Consider the following 19,593-nt stretch of genomic DNA (forward strand, 5'->3'; position numbering starts at 1 on the left):
ATATTGTGTCGATAGAAAATTCTTGATATACTCACCAGAGAGATAAGAATTATTTTCTATTTGTTTCATCGTAACAGGGAGTTGGACAAAAGACAAGTTACCAACACAACATTCTCTTCACCATCTGAGGCATCAGTTATAACAAAACCACATCGAATGGTGAAAAAGAAGGTGAACACCTTGACATGTACAATTTTTATGCGACTATTGCTTTGAAAAAGGCTTTAAAGGTTGGGGTATGATTTTTTTTGTTCTTACAATTTTTCCTAATGCATAGTCTATTGTTATTGCTATCAGAGAAAACATGTGATGGGAAGAGGTCATGCACGCTCGCCAACTGAGGTAAAGTTTCACAAGCAGTAATTTCTGCTAGATGCTTTGAAATACTAGTTTTAGTGACACTGATATCATCACAGGCCGCCCAAGCTCTCTTTGAGAACCACACAAGGAACACAATTTGCATATCAATTTATAAGGATTTGTATGGGATTTTCTACAAGATATCCATAGAGATAGTTAAAAGTGAAAATATTAAATAAAAATGGCTAACCTTATTCTATACGTGTGTTGTTTGCTCCTGGTGTCGTTATTTTACTGATTTAACTTGATTTTAAAAGAGGATTAAAAAAAAACACTTAAATCAAGTGAAATTCGGAAAATAATGACACCAGGAGCGAACAACACACGTATGGAGTAAGGTAAGCCATTTTTATTTAATATTTTCACTTTTAACTATCTCTATGGATATCTTGTAGAAAATCCCATACAAATCCTTATAAATCGATATGCAAATTGTGTTCCTTGTGTGGTTCTCAAAGAGAGCTTGGGCCGCCTGTGATATCATGCATATAGAGGGCATAGTGTGTGAAATGTCATTACAGTGGAACCTCAATTTAATGAAGTGCCAAGTGACTAGGGAAATTGGTTCGTGATATCAAAGTTCTGTGGCATACATTGTACTGTAACTTTAGCCAGGCTGAAACTGGAGTGTTGTCTGTTATACCAAGGACTTCGTTATATAGATGTTTGTGAGTCAGATCAAAGTTTCACTGTAGATATCGTTTGGGTTGTCAAAGGTGAAAAGCATGATACTGAGATTCACTTCAGGGATAACATCTTTATGTGCAAGTGTCAGAGGAATGAACATTAAACATCCACCGCATTGAGGAAGATCAGAAATTTTCCAGGCATTGTGTTCTTAGAATAAGAAATAAACATTTGAGCATTCTTGTTGAGTGCTGAAAATTATGTATGTTTTGTGACTAGCATGGGACCAAGAAAAAAACATGAATTTTACTCTCCTATTGTATGTATTTCTCTCCTTGTGCTGTGGTCAGGAAAGTTCTATGCTTTCATTAATGCAACATATTTCTTTGTTACAGTCTATTCTTCCGAAAGATGATGGTTTTGGCCTAACAGGTGGAATAGTTGCCCACCAACAGCCATCATTATCATCTATAGGTGTAGGTTACAAGAAAAACACATATGGCACAACTTTACCCAAGATACCAGTTGCAACTGCTACACATACTACAACTTTCCCAACGTCATTTCCTTCAATTATCCATCAAGAAAAAAATAAAGTTAAGGTAATTATTTTTATTAATGGTAGCTAATTTTGAGGTAATTACCAAATGAAGAAACAATCATACAATTACACTTGTGATAATTCTCCAAGATGGACAGCATAGAATCTTCTCAAACTCATTAATAATTCATAAAGTCAACGAAAACTGGATGAAAATCTTCAGAGATTTGGATACAATATCCAAATGTCCACTGATTCTTGGAAAATCAGTGGACATTTGGATATTGCATAGCCAGTAGTTTAGACTTTTGCCATTCATGTTTTCAATGCTTTCAGTCAACTCTTTAACATCCAAACCAGTGTCTTCAGCTTTGAACACTCTGCCTGGCTCAATGGAGCACAACTTGTTTGCTCTTTGGACTTGCCATTCTCAAAAAATTCGTATCGCCCATTTGTTCTTGTAAACTATAGATTTGGGAACAGAATTGATAATAGACGCGTTTTCCTTGTAAGAAGTTTTGGGAATCCGAAACCTTGAACTTGACTCATCCATCTCGCACAGTAAACTGAATTGATAAACTGTAATAAGTTGGCTAACTCCCAAATGAAACATTCCAACAAAACCATTTTTATCACATTCTCTAGCTATTGTTTACAAACAATAATCGGCAACTTGTTTCAGAAGCTATACCAAAAACTCGTGCTTCGTATTTCATCAGGGGTTACAAACACCTCAAAACAATAAAAGCACTCAGCCTGCGGCCTCGTGCTTTCATCTGTTTCTCAGTGTTTGGAACCCCTGATGAAACACTCATACTCGTTTTTGATATATTACTTGAAAAACTCTTCTCTCATTTTAAGTCGTCAACTTTGTTTGGCTGTGTGGTCTTTATAAGCAAACAACGCAAAGTGTGATATAGGAGGCTTGTGAGGTTACAATTACAATTTTTTTTTTCACAGAATCAAACAAGCCAGAAGTTTGGACATTACACATTACCAGCCATTGATAACTCAAAACGAAGTGGTGCTCATGGCTTTTGAAAGAATGTTTGGCTTTGGCCAAGAGATCGCAAAGTCTGAGAACTATTATGGGTTGTGCTTATGTCTGACAAGGTTGTAAATAGTGAAGGCTTGCCCAACAGCATCAGTTCATTCGTACCTTGGCACTTGCTTTTAGCATAAAGCTGGGTCTCAGAGATCATCAAGGGGCCTTGAAGGAAAATATGCATTGTATTTCCTCATTTTTCCTAATGAGTCAAACAGCTTGTTCAAAGAATTTCAACAAAAACCCCTTAACCCTTTAACTCCCAGAAGTGATTGACATGAAACTTCTCCTTATAATATCCATACATTATCCAGCAAACAGGTAATGAGAATACTCAAACTCATCATGTAGAAGTTGGTATCTTGATATAATATCAAATTCTCATAACTAATTTACAAGGAAATGTGTAGCAGCTAGAGGAGAGAATTAAAAACCAGATCTTGGGAGTTCAAGGGTTGAAAAGGAAATCAACTCAATCAAGGTTTAAAAAAAAAAACTTTATCCTGTTACAGAAGTTATTTTTAATTATTTGTGATATAGAAGACAGGTCCCCAGTTCTCTGCCATCTTACAGACATCTACATGTTCAATGTTAACTTGATATTTAAGGTATTTTTGTTAGACAAAGAAATGCCAGGTACCTTACAAATATTGTACAGGAAATATTTTTATAAATGAGAAAGTATTTTTTACATGTTCAAATATGGTTACATGTAGGTGATGATTTTAAGTAGAATTTGATTTTAGAATGAGACAAAAATTTACAGCTGCCAGCTCAACAGCTCTGAATTCACACTTAGTCTAGTGAAAATGAGGAAGATACCTTAGAAGCAGTTTTTATTACAGTTGACATATTGTAAAAAATACAATGTCTGCTATGAAGAAAGTGTGTTCTTTTTTATTTATTTGGTGTTGCAACTTCAGGTATCCACAGAATGTTTCTTTCATTATTCTTAATTAAAGAAGCATTCCTGGAACAAGAAAGGACAAACTTTAAACAATGGCATAAAAATTCTGGGAGTAATGGAAATAGAGCTTGCTAATTACAGACAAGGTTTAAGATTATTCCTTTATGAAATACTATCAGGAATATTTGTTTTCATTGTTTCCTAGATATTCTAATAGTTTATTTCATCTTGTAGCATCAATAAATGCTGTTTACTCCCAACTCCCAGTTGACTACTTGATCATAATGTTCAGTTTTCCCTTTTTTTTTAATACATTTCTTAATCTGATGTTATCCCAGTGCAGAGTTAGGTTGTCAATTAAAATATCCTGTGATCTAATTTGTTTTTCAAATTAGTAAACCCTTCTATATTTTGTTTCCTTCAGTAGTGTCTAGTTAAATAATTTCCACAATTTAATTAATCTAATTAATTTTTTGTAAAAATAAAAATGATTTACTTTACTTTTGAATTGACAAACCAAATGTTGAGCTGCAGCAATAGTGTGATTTTGAATGAAAAAATAAAGGTGTGAATCTATGAAAAAAATTGCCTAACACAGCATTCATTCTCTCACTGACCTTCTCATCAAACCTTCCTTCAAAGGAAATTCCATGCACATACATGCATTTCTGATGCAAATTATGGAAATTATATCTGGTCACCATGGTTCTCAAAAAGTACCAGAGCAATCAAGAAAGCCTTACAAGACTTCACAACCACAAAATCTCAATCTTAAGCAAACATTTTAATTGATCATTAGTCCCCATCCTGGTTTAAGGCTCATCTAGATTAATAGAACCTCCATCCCTCAAAGAAAAAATATTGTTTCCTTTAATTTAGAGGTATGTCCCCAGGCAGCAAAGCCCACAAGATTCTAGAAGTCTGGGAGACCTGTCTCACTTCTCAACAAGCTCTTCTAACCAACTTGATTCTTGCAAGCTTTGCAAGGTGAGAGAGCTACCTAGAGCCCATTCACAGGCTGATTTCAAGCCCTCCTTGACTCATGTAAGAAGAGTGGAAGGCATGACAATTATTTCTGAGTTTCTCATGAAGTAAAACGTGTACACCTGAAACCCATGAAGAGCATTTTACAGTAGACAAAAATTATAATAACCCAAGTTAAAAAAAAAATAAAAAGTTTCTTTGAAAAAATATTCTAGAATACAATTTAAAATGATTATCAAAATGGCCTAGAGGATAAAAAAGCTCTCCTAAAATCATGCAGCTACAGATTTTAAACTCCACTTGCTAACCTGTCATTTGCCAACTTGTCAGTTCACCAATGACCAGGTTCACCAACATACGAAGTTAGTTCACCAGTGTCCTGGATCTGTTCCCCAATGCTAATGTGTTAGTTCAGCATTGTCCCAAATAATTTTTGAAAAAGGTCTGAAATCTATTTACAAATGACTGGAGGAATACCATTTTACCTTTGATGTATTCATTCAGAGTCATTATGTATGAGTGCACATGTAAATTGTGCTGTTGGCAAAGTAAACATTAAAAAGTCACAAGTCCCACAACAATTAACACTGGAAGCTTTATTTTGGACATTGGTGAACTGACACATGAGCACTGGCAAACTGACCTTTGACATTAGTGAGGCAACTGCAAACGTTGGCAACCTATTAGTTGGCGAAATGGCACAATGCTGAAACAACTGGTGTCCTAGCAGATTTGAACCCCCTCTAAATTTGGACCCCCTGGTCCAAATCTGCCAGCAAATATAGACCCCCCTCCACAGATTTGGACCCCCAACAAGATTGAGAGAAAACATCATCCTTTACATTCCCAAGTGCTAGCGGTGAGGGTTAAGGTCTAGGGTTAGGATTTAGGGTTAGGGTCTAGGGTAAGGGTTAGGGGTTGGGGTTGCTAGAGTTGGGGTTAGGGTTATATGATACAAATGATTCTTAAAAGGAAAGTTTGGTACGGGGTCCAAATCTACGAAGGGAAGTTCATATCTACGAAGGGGAGTCCATATCCACTCGTGGATTTGGACCAGGGGTCCAAATGCGTGGGGTGGTCCAAATCCACTGTGACACCAGCATTCATAGCATTCCCGCTCTCTTGTTTCTGTAACCTCTGACAATTACAGGTGCCTGGAACCACAACCATTCATCTTTGTTGAAGTCAGTGGGGGATAGCTGCTCGCTATGGGCTGTCCTTACACTTATCTTACAACTTTGACCTCGGCTGGGTGGCTTGAATGTTGATTTCGGTCGAAACCATTGAAGATCTGAAGATCTGCTAGCTTGAATGAAGACAAACATTGAAGTAGGGGATATATCCTTAAACGTACCAAGGTCTGGATTTGATATCAAGCTCCGTACCAGTTTACGACGAGAAGAATTGCATATTCTAGGAGAAATATCCAAAGAATTACTTTCCTCAGGGTTCTGAAAGTCTAAAAGATATCGTTCTTTTGGACTGACCGGTGTTGAACCCAGTAACACCAATGCAGACTTGACCACTGTTGACATAAAGAGCTTGTTTACATTGTCAAACAAACATTCTACGTCCTCGTAAACTTTCTTAGCTTTCTTGTACTCCGTGTTAAGAGATCGTCGGAGGCCTGGCCGCTCCATAACATGTGCGTTTATATCTTGACTCTCTTGCTGTTCCACCATTCTTGTGACCTCGTGGTAAGGTATCGGAAGTTGCTGCCTTTGATACAAAAGATACTCAATGCAGCTTTTTAAAAGTCCCGATTTAATGATTTCCGTGACACCTTCATTAAGATTTAATATAACCTCTACCTCTTTTGCCATAAATAATAGTACCCTCTGGAAAAAGCTTCATACGTTTAGTGCTGGCGTCTCCACAAATCTTCCGCGGCCCGTTTTCTTTGGTCATGGATGTGCCTCCAAATGAGCCCCAGAGAAGTCTGCTCAGAGTGGACGTGAAACGCCTGGCACATTTTCGCTGTGATGAGTTGGAACAAAATGGCGGATACTCACGAAGAAATAGTCCCTCGAGAACCAACCTCAGCTGTGTTTTCCAGAGCGGATTTCATGAAAGAGTCTTTTAGTGTCGACAGTTTCGTTGGAAACTGCAAAGGAAGTGTGCCTTTGGAAGTGGTGAAATCCAATTTAGACGAGTATTTGAAGGCCTTGAAACATGCATTGATTGAGTTAATCAACGAAGATTATGCCGACTTTGTGAACTTGTCTACAAACTTGGTGAGTGTTTCAATTGTTTTGGTGAAGAAATAGAAACTTTGATTCTAATAGAGTATTTTCTTTCGAAATGAGGTGTCATTGTTTACGGGCTAATTGGTATGAACAGGGGATCAAGTGGAAATGATAAAGGTGAACGAAGCTTCAGATGCAGCTATCGTATCAGGGTTGCTTTCATGAAATTAGTGAAGGCTAGAGGTTAGATGATTCCCAATAATAATAATGATAATAATAATAATAATAATAATAATAATAATAATGATAATGATAATAATAATAATATTAAGCCGAAGCCCGTGTATGAGTCAGAGAATGTTAAAGCTTATTGGGATGTCCCTATATATGCTGATCAACAAGAGGTCAGATGCAATAGGGTGGATGCACGCATTGTAAATCATATGTGCAATAGAGTTGTGACGCTGGAAATGAGCTGCCCGTGGGTTAACAATCGGACAAGGAAGGATGAAGAGAAGACACTGAGGTATGGACCCCTTCACTGGGAACTGAGGCAGCAGTTCCCAGGCTACAAGGTGAAGCAATGTAACATCATTATGGATGCCCTCAGGGGGTGGTCACAGGAGCTGGATGTCATGATGCGCAAGCTGGTGGGAGGCAGAAGCACAGATGTACTGCGAGAGATGCAGAGGGCAGTGCTCTCGGGCACGCTGAATATTGCCCGGACTTTCAAGGTGGCAGTTTGACTTTCTGTTAGAGGGAGGACCGTAGACACAATGGAAAAGCTTTTTAGGATTAGTTAATGAACATTTATTTTTTTACTCCATGGCTCACAGGTTACGGTTTTTGCCCTGTGCTGCCTGATTAGAATGTAGCATTCAGTTGATTTCTCTGCGATATAATAATAATAATTTATTAACGTATCAAGATAATAGTAGTTGCCCACTAAGTAAGCCGAGCCAAATTTTTATAACCTGAGCTGTTTTTTATTCTGACAAGTAGGGTATTCTTTTGTAATATGGCCCTCTTCTCTTTGTACTACTTACACTTCTTTACAAAAGCCTTCATTCACGTACATTCATAAACAATGATGCCCAACTTTGAAGGAAAACTAACTGAAGGAAAAACTGGAAGTTGACTTGTGATGGACTCACATCCATCAAGTTTGACTGACAATAATTCTCGTTACCACATCTTCCTAAATGAATGAAGAATAGAGTTTCTATCGATCTGGTCTGATGTAAGAACTTTCTCAAATCTTAACCACTTGAACATGACCAATATATTTTAATCACAGGTTGGGATGGATAAAAATATAGCCAGCTTGTCAGTTCCTCTGGGCCAACTGAAGGAGGAAGTTTTGGTAAATACTGTTGCAAAGAGATAAACTGCAGTTTGTATGTAGAATTGGATTAATAAAACAGTTCATGAGATTCAAGTTGTTTGAAGGTGAATTTTGTTATTGTAAACATTATAAATATCTATTCACCAGCTCATTAAGTCTGACCTCGATGGAACAATTCATGCAATAGAAAACAAACTGGATGAAAGAGCATTGCAGAGACAAACAAAGGTACAGTGAAATTTAGCAAATAAAAGCACTGCTGAAACAGACAAAGGCTTGGTAAAATTTAGTTTATAACAACAAATTGCAAATGTCAGTCTATGAAAAGAGAAATGTTACAGTGCAACTCAAAGATAACAGGGCATCACAGACTAGCACTATACACTTTTCTGACATGTCTGCATCTGTAAACAGACTACAATAGTCTAACAACAAATTTTGGGATGTGGATTTTTCTCTGTAGGGCTAGTCATTTGAAACAGAGGAGCAACAGTCCTGAAATTCATATCAAAAAGGCCTTTTTGGGGAAAATCATTTTTCTAAAAACAAAGAACTTTTGTATGTACGTATATTGGGTAAAGTAAATTAGAACTCTGTGCAATAACAGTTCAAAAGAACTTTGCTGTCATCATACCCTTGGTTTTGTTTTTATTGCAAACATGTCATTTCGAATGTTTACTTTTCATCCAAGACATGCATGCAACATTTACTGAACATCACAAAGTCACTGGAGAAGATCGAGAGACTCTTACAAGGATCCTGCCTCTCTCAGGAAGTGACAGCTAAAGAATCTGAAGGGTGTGTAAACAATAACCTTATCTTTACGTGTAATTTGGAGAATTCTTCACATCATTGATGCTAATAATTGACCTTTCTATGTGTTATTAGGGAGGATGACTCTCATCTGATTGAGAGGGTGGCCAGTGAATTTAATCAGTTGCAGTTTTATGTTACTCAGAGTCAGGGGCATCCATTGGTGGAAAGCATCAGAGGGGTATGTTGTTTGATTGTTTGCTTCTTAACCCTAAATTAACTACCAAAATCTGATTGACAATTCTCCCCTGCAGCTGCTACACATTTCCCTGTAAATATATTACAGGCCAGTTAGCCCAATGGATAGTGCACTGGACTGTAGTGCTGGAGGTCGAGGGTTCGAGCCCCGGCTGGACCAACACTCAAGGTCTTAAAATAATTGAGAAGAATTTGCTACCTTTCTATACCATCAAGAAATGGTTAGATATTCTAGTCTTCTCGGATAGGGACGAATAAATGGAGGTCCCATCTCCTGCAGGGTTGGGGGTAGGAGACGTTAATTTCCCACACACGAGATTAATGTGTGATGGATGTCCTCCCCTGGGGTGGGATGGGTGGGTTTACTGGGCCCGCAGTAATTGGCGTAAGCTGTTGCAGTGTCCCTGCCGGTTGGCGAAGCTAATAAACTAAACTACACTAATATTACAAGAAGTTGGTGTTAGATCAAGATAACAACTTCTACCTGACATTTATTACCTCAGATAGCACCTGCAAGATTTAAACACAAATTGTTAATAACCTGTTCCTTTTTGGTTTCTTTTAAAAGCGCATTGCTGCCATTACAAGCACCCTTCAAAAGAAATTGGAAGCAGCATTTCAAGAAGGGCTCCAAACAGGAGAGTTGAATCTTTTGTCACGTGTGCTAAGAACTTATGCTATTATTGACAAGACAAGAGATGCTGAATTGTTGTTCAGAGAAGTTACTGTGAAGCCATACATGAGTGAGGTAAGATCTGATCAAGGAAAAGCCAGTGTATAAAACTCACTTGCCTTCCTCACAGAGTACATCCCTTCTACACTAGTGTAAAGGGACAAGGTCTACTTCTCCTTGGACTGGATGGGAAACAGGTTAACACCAAGCAATTTCTTACAGTTCCCTGAGAGTTCACCCCTCTGTACCATAAAGTAACAAGGGGTGCCACAATTCCATGCATGATACTAGTCTGGTTTAGGTTATGCCTAGGATTTTTATAGCTTTTCCTGGTTGTTCACCTTTCTTTATCATGAAGTAACAAGGGTTACTGTTATGCCAACTCCCGGTTAGCTCAAAGCGCTGGACTGTTGTGCGGGAGGTCAAGGGTTCGAGCCCCGACCAGACCAACACTCAGGGTCTTTAAATAATTGAGAAGAATTTGCTACCTTTCTATAACATCTAGAAATGGTTAGATATTCTAGTCTTCTCGGATAGGGACAAATAAATGGAGGTCCCGTCTCCTGCAGGGTTAGGGGTAGGAGACGTTAATTTCCCACACACGAGATTACTGTGTGATGGATGTCCTCCCCTGGGGTGGGATGGGTGGGAGGGTGGACTAGCACGAATGGTTCCTATGTTCCTTTCTAGTCCTTCCCCACTGCAAATAATGCAGTGAAAACGGACAAAATTAAATCAAAATTAAAATTAAAATTAACTGAAAATGGAGTGAGTTCAGTACAGCTTAGCACCCACCTTTTAGTCAGAGTTTGCAGCAGTTCCACTGTATCCCTTACTCTTCTGTGGAGAGCAGTACTGGAACAGCTAACTGTCTTGCTTGAGAATTCAACTCAGCAACTTGGTCAAGGTTGAAACTAAAGCCTTTAGTGCACTAACTCTTAAATCACCAAATCTTCCACTTTATTATGACATGGATAAGCCAGCTAATGTTGTATAATTTCTCTGTAGGTTATTGATGAGAAGATGCTGACTGCAGATCCATCTCAGGGCCTGTACAATGTGTACAACAAAGTTCTTGAGTTTGTCCCTAAACACTGTGCACAGATGATGAACATAACATCTGGTAGATTTGTTGCCAGTGACGTGGAGATGTTTGGTGAGCAGAGAGCAGGAATTAGAGGCTTTGATTTCCTTGTGAATGCTGTGTGGCCTGAAGTAGTGGGTCTCATTGAGGCACGGTTTGGATCAATCTTTGCCCCTGGTAATCCAGATGTGTTCCATCAGGTATATTTGATGATAACAATAAAGATAATGATAATAACAACAACATTAATTGAGCACTCCCTGAGTGCGGCTTTTCAGGGTCAATACAATCTTATTACAAGTAAAGTTTGTTACTTAACATGGAGTTTAAAAGTCCCAACTGGCAAGAGGCAGACCGGTTGGGCATATATAAAGCACAGCTGAGGAGTTGAACTTAGGGCAACTGAAAACAAATCCAATAAGTTGCAGGATGGAGGACTTGAAACAAGTCCATTGCTCTACCCAGTCAGCCACACCACTTCCGTAATAGTTCATGTACCTTTTAGTAATTTGTAAGGCTGAATAGCAGGCTTGTTTTTTACTTTGTAGTGTGGCTCGGAATGCTTTCATCTTAACAAAGCTTCTTTCAATTAATTTATATGTGATATCAAACTTATGCTGCAGAAATACATGACCACCATATGGTTTATCAATAAGTTTGAGGGTCTGTGTGGTTCTAAAGTGAGTGTACAAAGACTGCGGTCACATCCCAGCTTTACAGCTTTTATGGCAAGATGGAGTTTGCCAGTCTATTTTCAAATCAGGTGAGTATAACTTTTTGCTTTGCAGTGTATGATTTTCGGTCCAAAATTTTCTGGTAGGAAAAGAGGAGTGTTTGTGCCCCTAGGTCTTTTATTTTAATAGTGTCTTATGTAATTTCAGGTTTCAAGAAATGGTTACGAAGTTTGAGAATTCACTCCAGTTGACACAAGACAATGCAAAAGGTACATTGTAGTTCTTTTAGTTGAAAAATCTTAGCTCTTCTACATTATTTGCTCAGGAAAGCATTAAAAAAAGCTGCAGTTTTTAAGAGGACCCTAACCTTTTTTTTCAATTTGTCCCACATGTTCACCAAGTACAAAGAGTATTTGAAAAACCAATTTTGATTAGCTGACACAACCTTAAAGATGGATTAATGCTCATATATTTTACTGTTACAAATAAAAAAAGCATAAAATTTTAAACAATCTTGAAGCATTTAATTGTCACCAGTAAATTGACAAGATTGACTAGTTGTTTAAAATTGGTTTTTCCCAGTTGTTGATTAACAGATTTACAAGAAATGCTTTGTATTAAGTAAATTTTCAGTATCATTAAATTGATGGTGTTAAATGTGAGTTTGATATTTTCATGTAATTGATTAAAAGAATTATTCGACAGAATGAAGAAGGGAATTGTTCTCTATTTTATTTTGTGAGTTTTTTGTATGGACATATTATGAGTTTGTTTACAAATTATCAAAACCAAGAAAGTGAATGATATCATGGTACAAAAAGAATTGAGGTCTATGTTAGAGAATGATGTATCTCTTTGTCACAGTCAATGCTATGGCTGTCAACATGTCATTTTGTGAGTTGGGAAAAATAGTTAAATTCTTCTTATTACAGATATTCTTTCAGATTCTACTGTATTCTTGACATCAGCTGTGAGTGTGTTGTGGTGGTGCATTGAGAGGTGTTGGCAAGACTCAGTTTACATTCAGGCCCTCTGTCACAGATTTTGGAAGATAACCCTACAGGTAAGGTTCTAAAAGGCAAAGCACAATCTGTTTGTATTGTCCTGAGTACTCCTCTTTGCTTTTCTCTCACTTCTTGTCCTTCTGCCGTAGGTTTGTGATTCTCCTGCTAACTCCTTGTTGGATCTCAACACTTCTTCCCAACTACTTTAGTTCTGTTACCTTTGTACTGCCACAGAGACAGCATGTGTCTCTTGCTTCATATGGAAAAGTTATAAACCCTTTAGCTCCCAGAAGTGAAAAACATGTAACTTCTCCCTATAATATCCATACTTTATCCAGAAAACAGGTAATGAGAATACTCACACTTATCAGTCTGTTGTTATCTCGATCTAACACCAAATTCTCAAAACCAGTTTACGTGGAAATGTATCACGTCTATAAGAGAGAATTAACAATCAGATCTTGGAAGTTTAGGGTTAATGGGGCAAGAAAGTGTTGGATCAATTTGTGCAGATTTTGTTTCCTTTTCTTCCTCTCTAGCTACTTTCACGTTTGTCTGTATGGATCAAAGAAGATATTTCTTCTCTCAAAGCAGTCAATGTAAGTGAATTGTTGGTCGAGAGATTTGTTTTTGGTTACCATCAAGAGTGAGTGACCTAAAATTAATTTCTCCCAACCCAACAGTATCCATGCATTTTGAGGCAGATAGGCAATGAAAAGAGAGAGTAATATCAACTAGGGGGGATTGCTTGATTTAAAACACAGTTCTTAGGTCTGTAATGATAGGAAATGTGTGATGAAGGCTTCATAAAGTTGCATTTCCTGCTTATTTATTTTCTGAAAAAAAATAGTTCGAAACAGTATCACTGCAATGAAAAGAACAGAATGTGTTTATAATTGTGTGAGCCTGTTCATGGCTATCAGTCAGGGGGAATTAATGAAAATCAGGTGCACAAAAATATCAGGGGGGTCACCACTTCCTTTAGCACAGCAGCTGCTGTATGTTGCTTGTCCACTCTTTTGTTTCATCTTCATTGATTGACAGCCTTGGGCAGGCTGTAATTGTAACAGTGGTAAGAGTTGGATGTACATGTAAATATGTATGCATCAGCTTTTGTTATCTGCATGACATGTTCAGACTGACACTACGCAGACTAGGTGTTGTGTGTCTGAGGTAAGTCTCTTTAATTTTATTAGATTAGTGATGGAGACACAAAGCAGGGACCTGGGGAAGAGTCTACTCTGTACTTAGTTCACTTACTCAGTGATTTAAACACTCTTCTGACAAAGGTGAGTTCAGAATTTGGAACATAACTTGATTCTGAGTTAATAACAGTCACTCTGCCAGGTCTGTCAATAGTCTTGGCATGCGTCACTGTTTTTTTACGTGGTGGTATTGGAGTATGTCTCCCCTTCCCCACCTTTAATACATAGTTGAATTCTCTGGTTAGCTTTCAGACGCAGTGCAGGATCGTTAAGGGGGTTGGTGGGGTGGGAGAGGTTCTAAAGACCTCCAAGAAATCCAAGGACTTTGTGAAGAAACATTGTTTTGTTTTGCTATGGAGATCACTTAATTGGAGCAAAAATCTCAAAATTTGAGTGCGATATGAAAACAAGTACGAGTTGATCTCAACATGTCATGGAACTTTTTTACCGATTTGTTATTTTAGGTGCCAGAGTTCTTTAGACAGGACATATTACCAAAGCTACGACAAACAAACATTCAAGACACAGAGCTCCTGTCAGGTGAGTTAATCACTTGTTAATTTCTTTTACAACAGGAAGAAATTTTCACCATTGCCTCTTCTTTCTCTCTCAACCAATGAGACTCAATCACCTTTACTCTTATCTGTTCTATTTTCAGAGGCCATCCTGGAGTCATGTGGGGCCCTTCAACAGATGGTGCCAACATTGGAGGCTCAAATTGTGAGCCAAGTGGTAAATAGGGCCTCTCAGGGACTTGAAGCTGTCAAGAACATCCCCAGGTTGTATCGGAGGACCAATAAAGAGGTGAACCCTCTTCATTTCACACGATTTTAAAGTAGCTAGTAATAACACTGATGTTGAAAGTTATGACATAATTCGATTTTGCGCCGCAACAACAAAAGCAAAAAAGTAAAGTTCTCACTGCAGCCAATCAGAAGAGAGCTGGTTATCGCAAGCAGTCAATCAGATTTTAATGCGAACTTTTGTAAACTGCCTGAAACGCGGGAAAATGCGAGTGGCCAAGTTGCGTCTGATTGGTTTAGAGGTTAGCGTGAGTTGTTTAGACCAATCACAGAGAAGAAGAAAGCAACCTCGGAATACTCTCCGCATTCAATTAAAAGTGCACTAGAAGCGAATATTTCAAACAAACCACCAGGTTTTATCTTCCCTTCTTGCCGCGTAAATTTTTGAAATTCAAATCCGGTTTGTGTTTATTCTCAACAGGCTCCAAGCAAGTCGTCTCAATTTGTGAGCAGTGTGCTGAAGCCTGTTCGTGAGTTCCTGGTACAGACTCAGCCTCTGATTGAACAACAACAGCGCCAAGCGTGGGCAGCGACAATCTTACAGACTCTGCTTGTTAAGTAAGTTATTTTTACGCTTTTCACCTTTGTTTGTTGTTCTTTTTGGCATGCTGTTATTACTGTTTCTTCGTCTGTTTTCGTCGCTTTCTAAGATGAAACCAAAGTATATGGTATTTAACCACTGAGTATAACTTAATAAATCGAAATTCTGGACCCTAAATTCTTGCAGCGTGTTTATTTATCTGTTTCCTATCACTTTGGCCACAGGATGCGCGCAGGCCTAAGGACTAGCGCGTTGGAATTCTAATCGAGAGAACTGGGCTCGAGTTCTAGCCAGCTGTTTTATCTTCTTGCGCAAAACACTTTATCCTCACGGGGCCTCTCTCCTCCCAGGAATAAAAATATGTACCGAAAATTTGTACTGAAAATATGTACTGAAAATATGTACTGAAAATATGTACTGAAAATATGTACTGAAAATATGTACTGAAAATATGTACTGAAAATCAGTTAGAGCTGAACCTGGTCATGTACATTGAAATCCCGATTCCTCCATCCTTATGACTCTTCAAGTTTCTGCCATGCCCGGCCTCCATGCCCGGCCTCCATGCCCGGCCTCCATTCCTCCAGTGGATCGGTTAGTCCTGTACTCTTGTTATGTTTGTCGGATCTCTCCATTGTTGACACATCTTGCATACTTGCCCTGAATCAATCAGTGTGTTATGCAATAACCGTGATTGAAATTTTTCCCAGGTATCACGCGATTACAGGCGATGTGCTCACGTCCATTAAACGCACTGAAGACAGTCTGATGCGTCTGAAGCGCTCCAGAAAACAAACGGGACCAGGGGCGAGTGGCCAAGCTGTCAATCAAGAGAGTCAATCACCCATGAGTGATGACGACAAGATTCGTCTCCAGTTCTCTCTCGACACAGAAGAGTTTGGACGAGCGGTAAGGAACAAAGTTGATGCACTTCATTAAGAGAATATTCTCTTGACTTCATTTGATATTGAAAATGCTTACTTGTCAAAATGCCAACACTAAGCGTAAAAGTTTATATATGGTCTAGATTCTGCTGTCGGGTTTTGACCAACTCAGCCCAGCTCTATTAATCTGGAAACTTTTTCTTACAGCTCAAAGAACTGGGCCTCGAGGAGAACCGAATCCCTGCGTACACTGAGTTACTCAACACAGTAAAAGCTGCGCGTGCTTCAAACATCACCAACAGCTGAGACCAGGAGCAAGTTTTAGGCTAAGAAGATCTGGATGAAATTGCTCTTTCTTCAGCTTGAACTCACTCTTATCGACTTCAAAAAGGGGCCCAAAGAGAAACCAACTGTGGAAGAAACAACAGTTCCTCTAATTCATTCTGCCAGAGGGAGAAATGAGAAACTCTACCAGAAGCTTGCGTGCGAACCCGGATCAACAGAACAATATAGGGTTTTAAAGGTTAATTGATGTTCATTATCGGTTATCCATCAGATATCGTAGCTCGTGCAGTTTTAAAATTGTTGGATATTGAGCTGTATCCAACATTGGTGGAATAAGAGGCACGGCGTACATGATAAAAGTTTCATCAGAATCTGGGGGCCATGGTAATTGATAACAGAACGTGTTTTGAGGGTTCACGAAGAGTATACTTGTCTTGGTAATGGAGCGTTAAATGGAAATAGTAATATTTATTAGGCCCAAGGACCTTATATTTATGACACGTAGGAAGAGACTGAAAATTTTTATTTTAGAAAACTTTGATCTTTCTCCAGTATAAATTCAGTACTCTTCAAAGCGGGAAGTTTAATGTAATTATGGAGAAGAACAGTTTATATAGATCCTTAATTACTTAAATTTCAACAGAATGTGAATAGATTTGTAGACAATAGTTGTGTATTGGCTCAGGTTAGGAATATGACAAATGTTATTAAACGAGGGCTTAAGTGGAATAATGGAAAAAACCACTGGCACTTTTTCAGCTCTTCTGGATCTTGAAGGAGTTCAATAGTCATTTCTTTCATGGGGAGGGACAATGTTTCTACTCCTTTTCAAAACTCTAAAGAACACATAGAAAATACATTTTTAACTAATTCAATAATTTGAATGGCATGAATGGAACTTTATTTGCGATTTACCATGGCAAGTGAAACATCAAGACCTTTACTTGAGTATCAAAATAAACATATGAAATGCAGCCTTTTAGACGGGAAAATGCGTGAGAACGTGTAAACAAACGCTTAAAACGCAAAAAGAAAGAAAGAACAAGAATGTAGTGAAACATGCGGGACCGCTAGAAATGATTCTGAATTAATTGCTTAATGATTCACTATAATTACAAAGTGCGCGTATCCTCAACACTTCAACTGACGTATCTGGCGATTGTGACGTGTTAGATTCGTTATCAAACGCGAGGAGTTCTTGTCACTGACTCGAGAAATTATGGCAGACGAAGGGAAAAAAGATATGTCTATTGTTGAACACAACGTTCTAGAAGTTTACGAGGTAGAAGATGGAGCTCTTCAAGAGTGCATGATGTTTGTTAAAAAGTTAAGCGAGACAAGTTTACGTGAGCTGGAAACTGAGAGAAACAATTTAAACGATCTGTTGGCAGAAGCCGAAAAGGAAGTGAATAAATTGAAAACTTCTCTCAAGACAGCTAATGGGAACGTGGAGGAACTCGCATCGAGTGTGAAAGCTGAAAAAGAGAAGCGTCTTAAGGTTGAAGATCTTCTTGAAACAGTTCAAGCCACGGTGGATGAGTTGAAGATTGAATTGAGTCGCAGTAATGACTCGGTTGTGGAACTGCAAAAGATTGGGCAGGAGAAAACGCGCGCCCTGACGGAGGCAAACGAAGTGATTGCTGAGATTACTGAAGAGAAGAAAGCTCTGTTAGAAGAGATCACAAAACTGCAACACTTGAGATCCCAAGACGAGGAGGATACTAACGCAATACATCTGCGACTACTCAAGGAACAAGAAAAAATTTTGGCTCTTGAAGAAAAGCATGAGGAAGAAGTTACACAATTGAATCAAGAGTTGAATGAAGTACAGAGTTACTTGACTACCCTGAAAGAGCAAACTGCTGCTGAGGTGGCGCAGCTCAAACAGAAACTGGACCTTGAGCAAAAGATGAACGAAAGCTTAAGTAATGAGGCTGACAGCTGTGTCGATGACATCAAGAAACAGCTTGTTAAAGTGTCGCGTGAGAATGAAGAAATGCAGGCTAGTAAAACGTCTCTTTCTGAACGACTGAATACTGCGGAAGAGGAGATACTGATACTGAGAAGGAAACTAAATGAGGAAAAACAGAGAAGAGAAGAACTTTACCAACATGACAAGGCGCATCTTGAAGAAACAAACAATCATTTGGAGAAAAAGATTTCGGAGAATGAAATTTTGAGAGCGGAGAAGGAAGAAATTGAGAAGAAGCTTCTTTCTTTAGAAGGTGAAAAGGAAGAACTCCTAAGTCGCACCAAGATGCTGGAAGAAAGCATGGAGGCTACACGAGGCGAAATATTATCTCTACAGGAAGAGTTAGAAGCCTCCAAAACTCCTCATAAGGTACCCACTGATCATGATCAAACTGAAGAAGCCGCTGACTCATGGGCGAACAGAGTGGAGGAGGCAGAAGACTGGGAACAAAAATACAGGGAACTTGAGATCGAGCAAGAGGCACTACAGAAGCAGTTTACACAAGTCAGGAAACATCGTAACCGGGTGCTGCGGGAGAATGGAGGGCTACGGCGTCAGATGTCCATGGCAGCTACTCAGCTAGCAGTCACCAATCAGAAGTTTCAAAGGCAGCTTCAGCATTTTCGCACGCAGCTAAACATGGCTGAACATTTGTACCGTGAAAAAATGTTGGAATGCAGTATTCTAGAAGTGCAACTTAAGCATCTTCTGAAGTCCTCTAATTCTTCTCAACAAGGTTATGATTATACCAACAGCAACTCTGAAGACCAAACGCGTGAATACATCAACCGAGCCATTAACTTTGGTCGCCGCCATGACTTCTCAGTTTCCCGCCCTGTGCAACGTTCACGAGATGACAACATGAGGCACGTGCAGCATGCCGGGAGACAGCAGCATCCATTCAAGAACCAAACACAACAGAAACCCGTTCCACCGACCCAACTCGATATCCAGCAAGTTGAAGGCATCGCTGTTGATGGTGGCGCAAATGGTGTGGAAGAAGAATGTAACTCGCCAGATAATTGTACACCAGAGTATATTGAGGAGCCCGTCGAAAGCAGCAGTTATCCCGAGACTTCCGCACCTACTGACTCGGCAGCGTAGCTAATTCACAAACTGTATTTCAACTACCATCTGCTTATAGCTCAATAAATTGTTTTTGATTAAATATTGTTTCATTATGGTGTACCAGTTCTCTACAATAGTTATTAACTTTGAAAATGTTAGCCTGCCTAAGTGAATATATGCTAAACCTCTTCCAAACATCATTATACTATCTAAATTTGCCAAAGACGGCAGACCGAAAAGATTGTGGACAAAACTGCAACAACTAGAAGGAAAATAGTGGGGAAAATAAAGCATTTGACTGACACTGTGAATCCTGCACAATGAAAACAACTCTATTTTGGGAAGCACTGCAAACTGATTAAAATTGAACAGCTATTGTAAGTTTTCGCAGTTC

The 19,593-nt window shown here is 38.8% G+C and overlaps 4 protein-coding genes and 1 long non-coding RNA gene across 6 annotated transcripts in view; 3 read left to right on the top strand and 2 right to left on the bottom strand.

Annotated features, from left to right (window-relative positions):
* LOC111330362 (MAPK/MAK/MRK overlapping kinase-like) overlaps positions 1-4,065 on the top strand; it is a 10,241-nt gene extending 6,176 nt beyond the window's left edge. Inside the window, exons 12-15 of the mRNA XM_022935199.2 lie at positions 78-171; positions 298-342; positions 1,383-1,589; positions 2,489-4,065. Of these exons, the coding sequence (XP_022790934.2) occupies positions 78-171; positions 298-342; positions 1,383-1,589; positions 2,489-2,569 (427 nt within the window). The 3' untranslated portion in view covers positions 2,570-4,065. The remainder of the gene's footprint in view (positions 1-77; positions 172-297; positions 343-1,382; positions 1,590-2,488) is intronic.
* Positions 3,050-6,374, bottom strand: LOC111330364 (MAD2L1-binding protein). Its single transcript, XM_022935201.2, has one exon. The coding sequence runs from the start codon at positions 6,285-6,287 to the stop codon at positions 5,568-5,570; it is 720 nt and encodes a 239-aa protein (XP_022790936.2). The 5' UTR covers positions 6,288-6,374; the 3' UTR covers positions 3,050-5,567.
* A 45-nt stretch (positions 6,375-6,419) lies between these two features.
* LOC111330404 (conserved oligomeric Golgi complex subunit 2) lies at positions 6,420-17,133 on the top strand. 2 transcript variants are annotated; one of them, XM_022935251.2, is made up of 17 exons: positions 6,420-6,698; positions 7,948-8,013; positions 8,143-8,223; positions 8,687-8,793; positions 8,884-8,989; positions 9,575-9,754; positions 10,688-10,963; positions 11,387-11,526; positions 11,645-11,706; positions 12,382-12,500; positions 12,981-13,040; positions 13,638-13,730; positions 14,111-14,186; positions 14,305-14,450; positions 14,871-15,007; positions 15,701-15,899; positions 16,082-17,133. In XM_022935251.2, the coding sequence occupies exons 1-17, from the start codon at positions 6,447-6,449 to the stop codon at positions 16,178-16,180; spliced, it is 2,199 nt and encodes a 732-aa protein (XP_022790986.2). In that variant the 5' UTR covers positions 6,420-6,446; the 3' UTR covers positions 16,181-17,133. The 2 variants fall into 2 exon arrangements, with proteins under 2 accessions (XP_022790986.2, XP_022790984.2); XM_022935249.2 differs by having other exon boundaries at positions 6,421-6,698; positions 12,370-12,500.
* Positions 8,271-10,692, bottom strand: LOC148727707 (uncharacterized). The gene is made up of 2 exons (XR_016002237.1): positions 10,475-10,692; positions 8,271-9,516 (listed from the first exon to the last, which is right to left on the bottom strand). It is a non-coding gene; the product is annotated as an uncharacterized LOC148727707 (long non-coding RNA).
* Positions 17,134-17,268: 135 nt separating the features above from the next.
* Positions 17,269-19,299, top strand: LOC111330405 (uncharacterized). The gene has a single exon (XM_022935252.2). The coding sequence runs from the start codon at positions 17,379-17,381 to the stop codon at positions 19,233-19,235; it is 1,857 nt and encodes a 618-aa protein (XP_022790987.2). The 5' UTR covers positions 17,269-17,378; the 3' UTR covers positions 19,236-19,299.
* Positions 19,300-19,593: the final 294 nt, after the last annotated feature.

Source organism: Stylophora pistillata, chromosome 6 (assembly GCF_964205215.1).
Source record: "Stylophora pistillata chromosome 6, jaStyPist1.2, whole genome shotgun sequence".
NCBI lineage: Eukaryota > Metazoa > Cnidaria > Anthozoa > Scleractinia > Pocilloporidae > Stylophora > Stylophora pistillata.

Excerpts from the sequence above, each read along its gene's own strand:
- LOC111330364 (XM_022935201.2), bottom strand. The coding sequence starts at position 6,287 with ATGGCAAAAGAGGTAGAGGTTATATTAAATCTTAATGAAGGTGTCACG.
- LOC111330404 (XM_022935249.2), top strand. The coding sequence starts at position 6,447 with ATGAGTTGGAACAAAATGGCGGATACTCACGAAGAAATAGTCCCTCGA. Across the intron at positions 9,755-10,687 it reads TGAAGCCATACATGAGTGAG|GTTATTGATGAGAAGATGCT; the intron begins GTAAGATCTGAT and ends ATTTCTCTGTAG. Across the intron at positions 13,041-13,637 it reads CTTCTCTCAAAGCAGTCAAT|ATTAGTGATGGAGACACAAA; the intron begins GTAAGTGAATTG and ends TAATTTTATTAG.
- LOC111330405 (XM_022935252.2), top strand. The coding sequence starts at position 17,379 with ATGGCAGACGAAGGGAAAAAAGATATGTCTATTGTTGAACACAACGTT.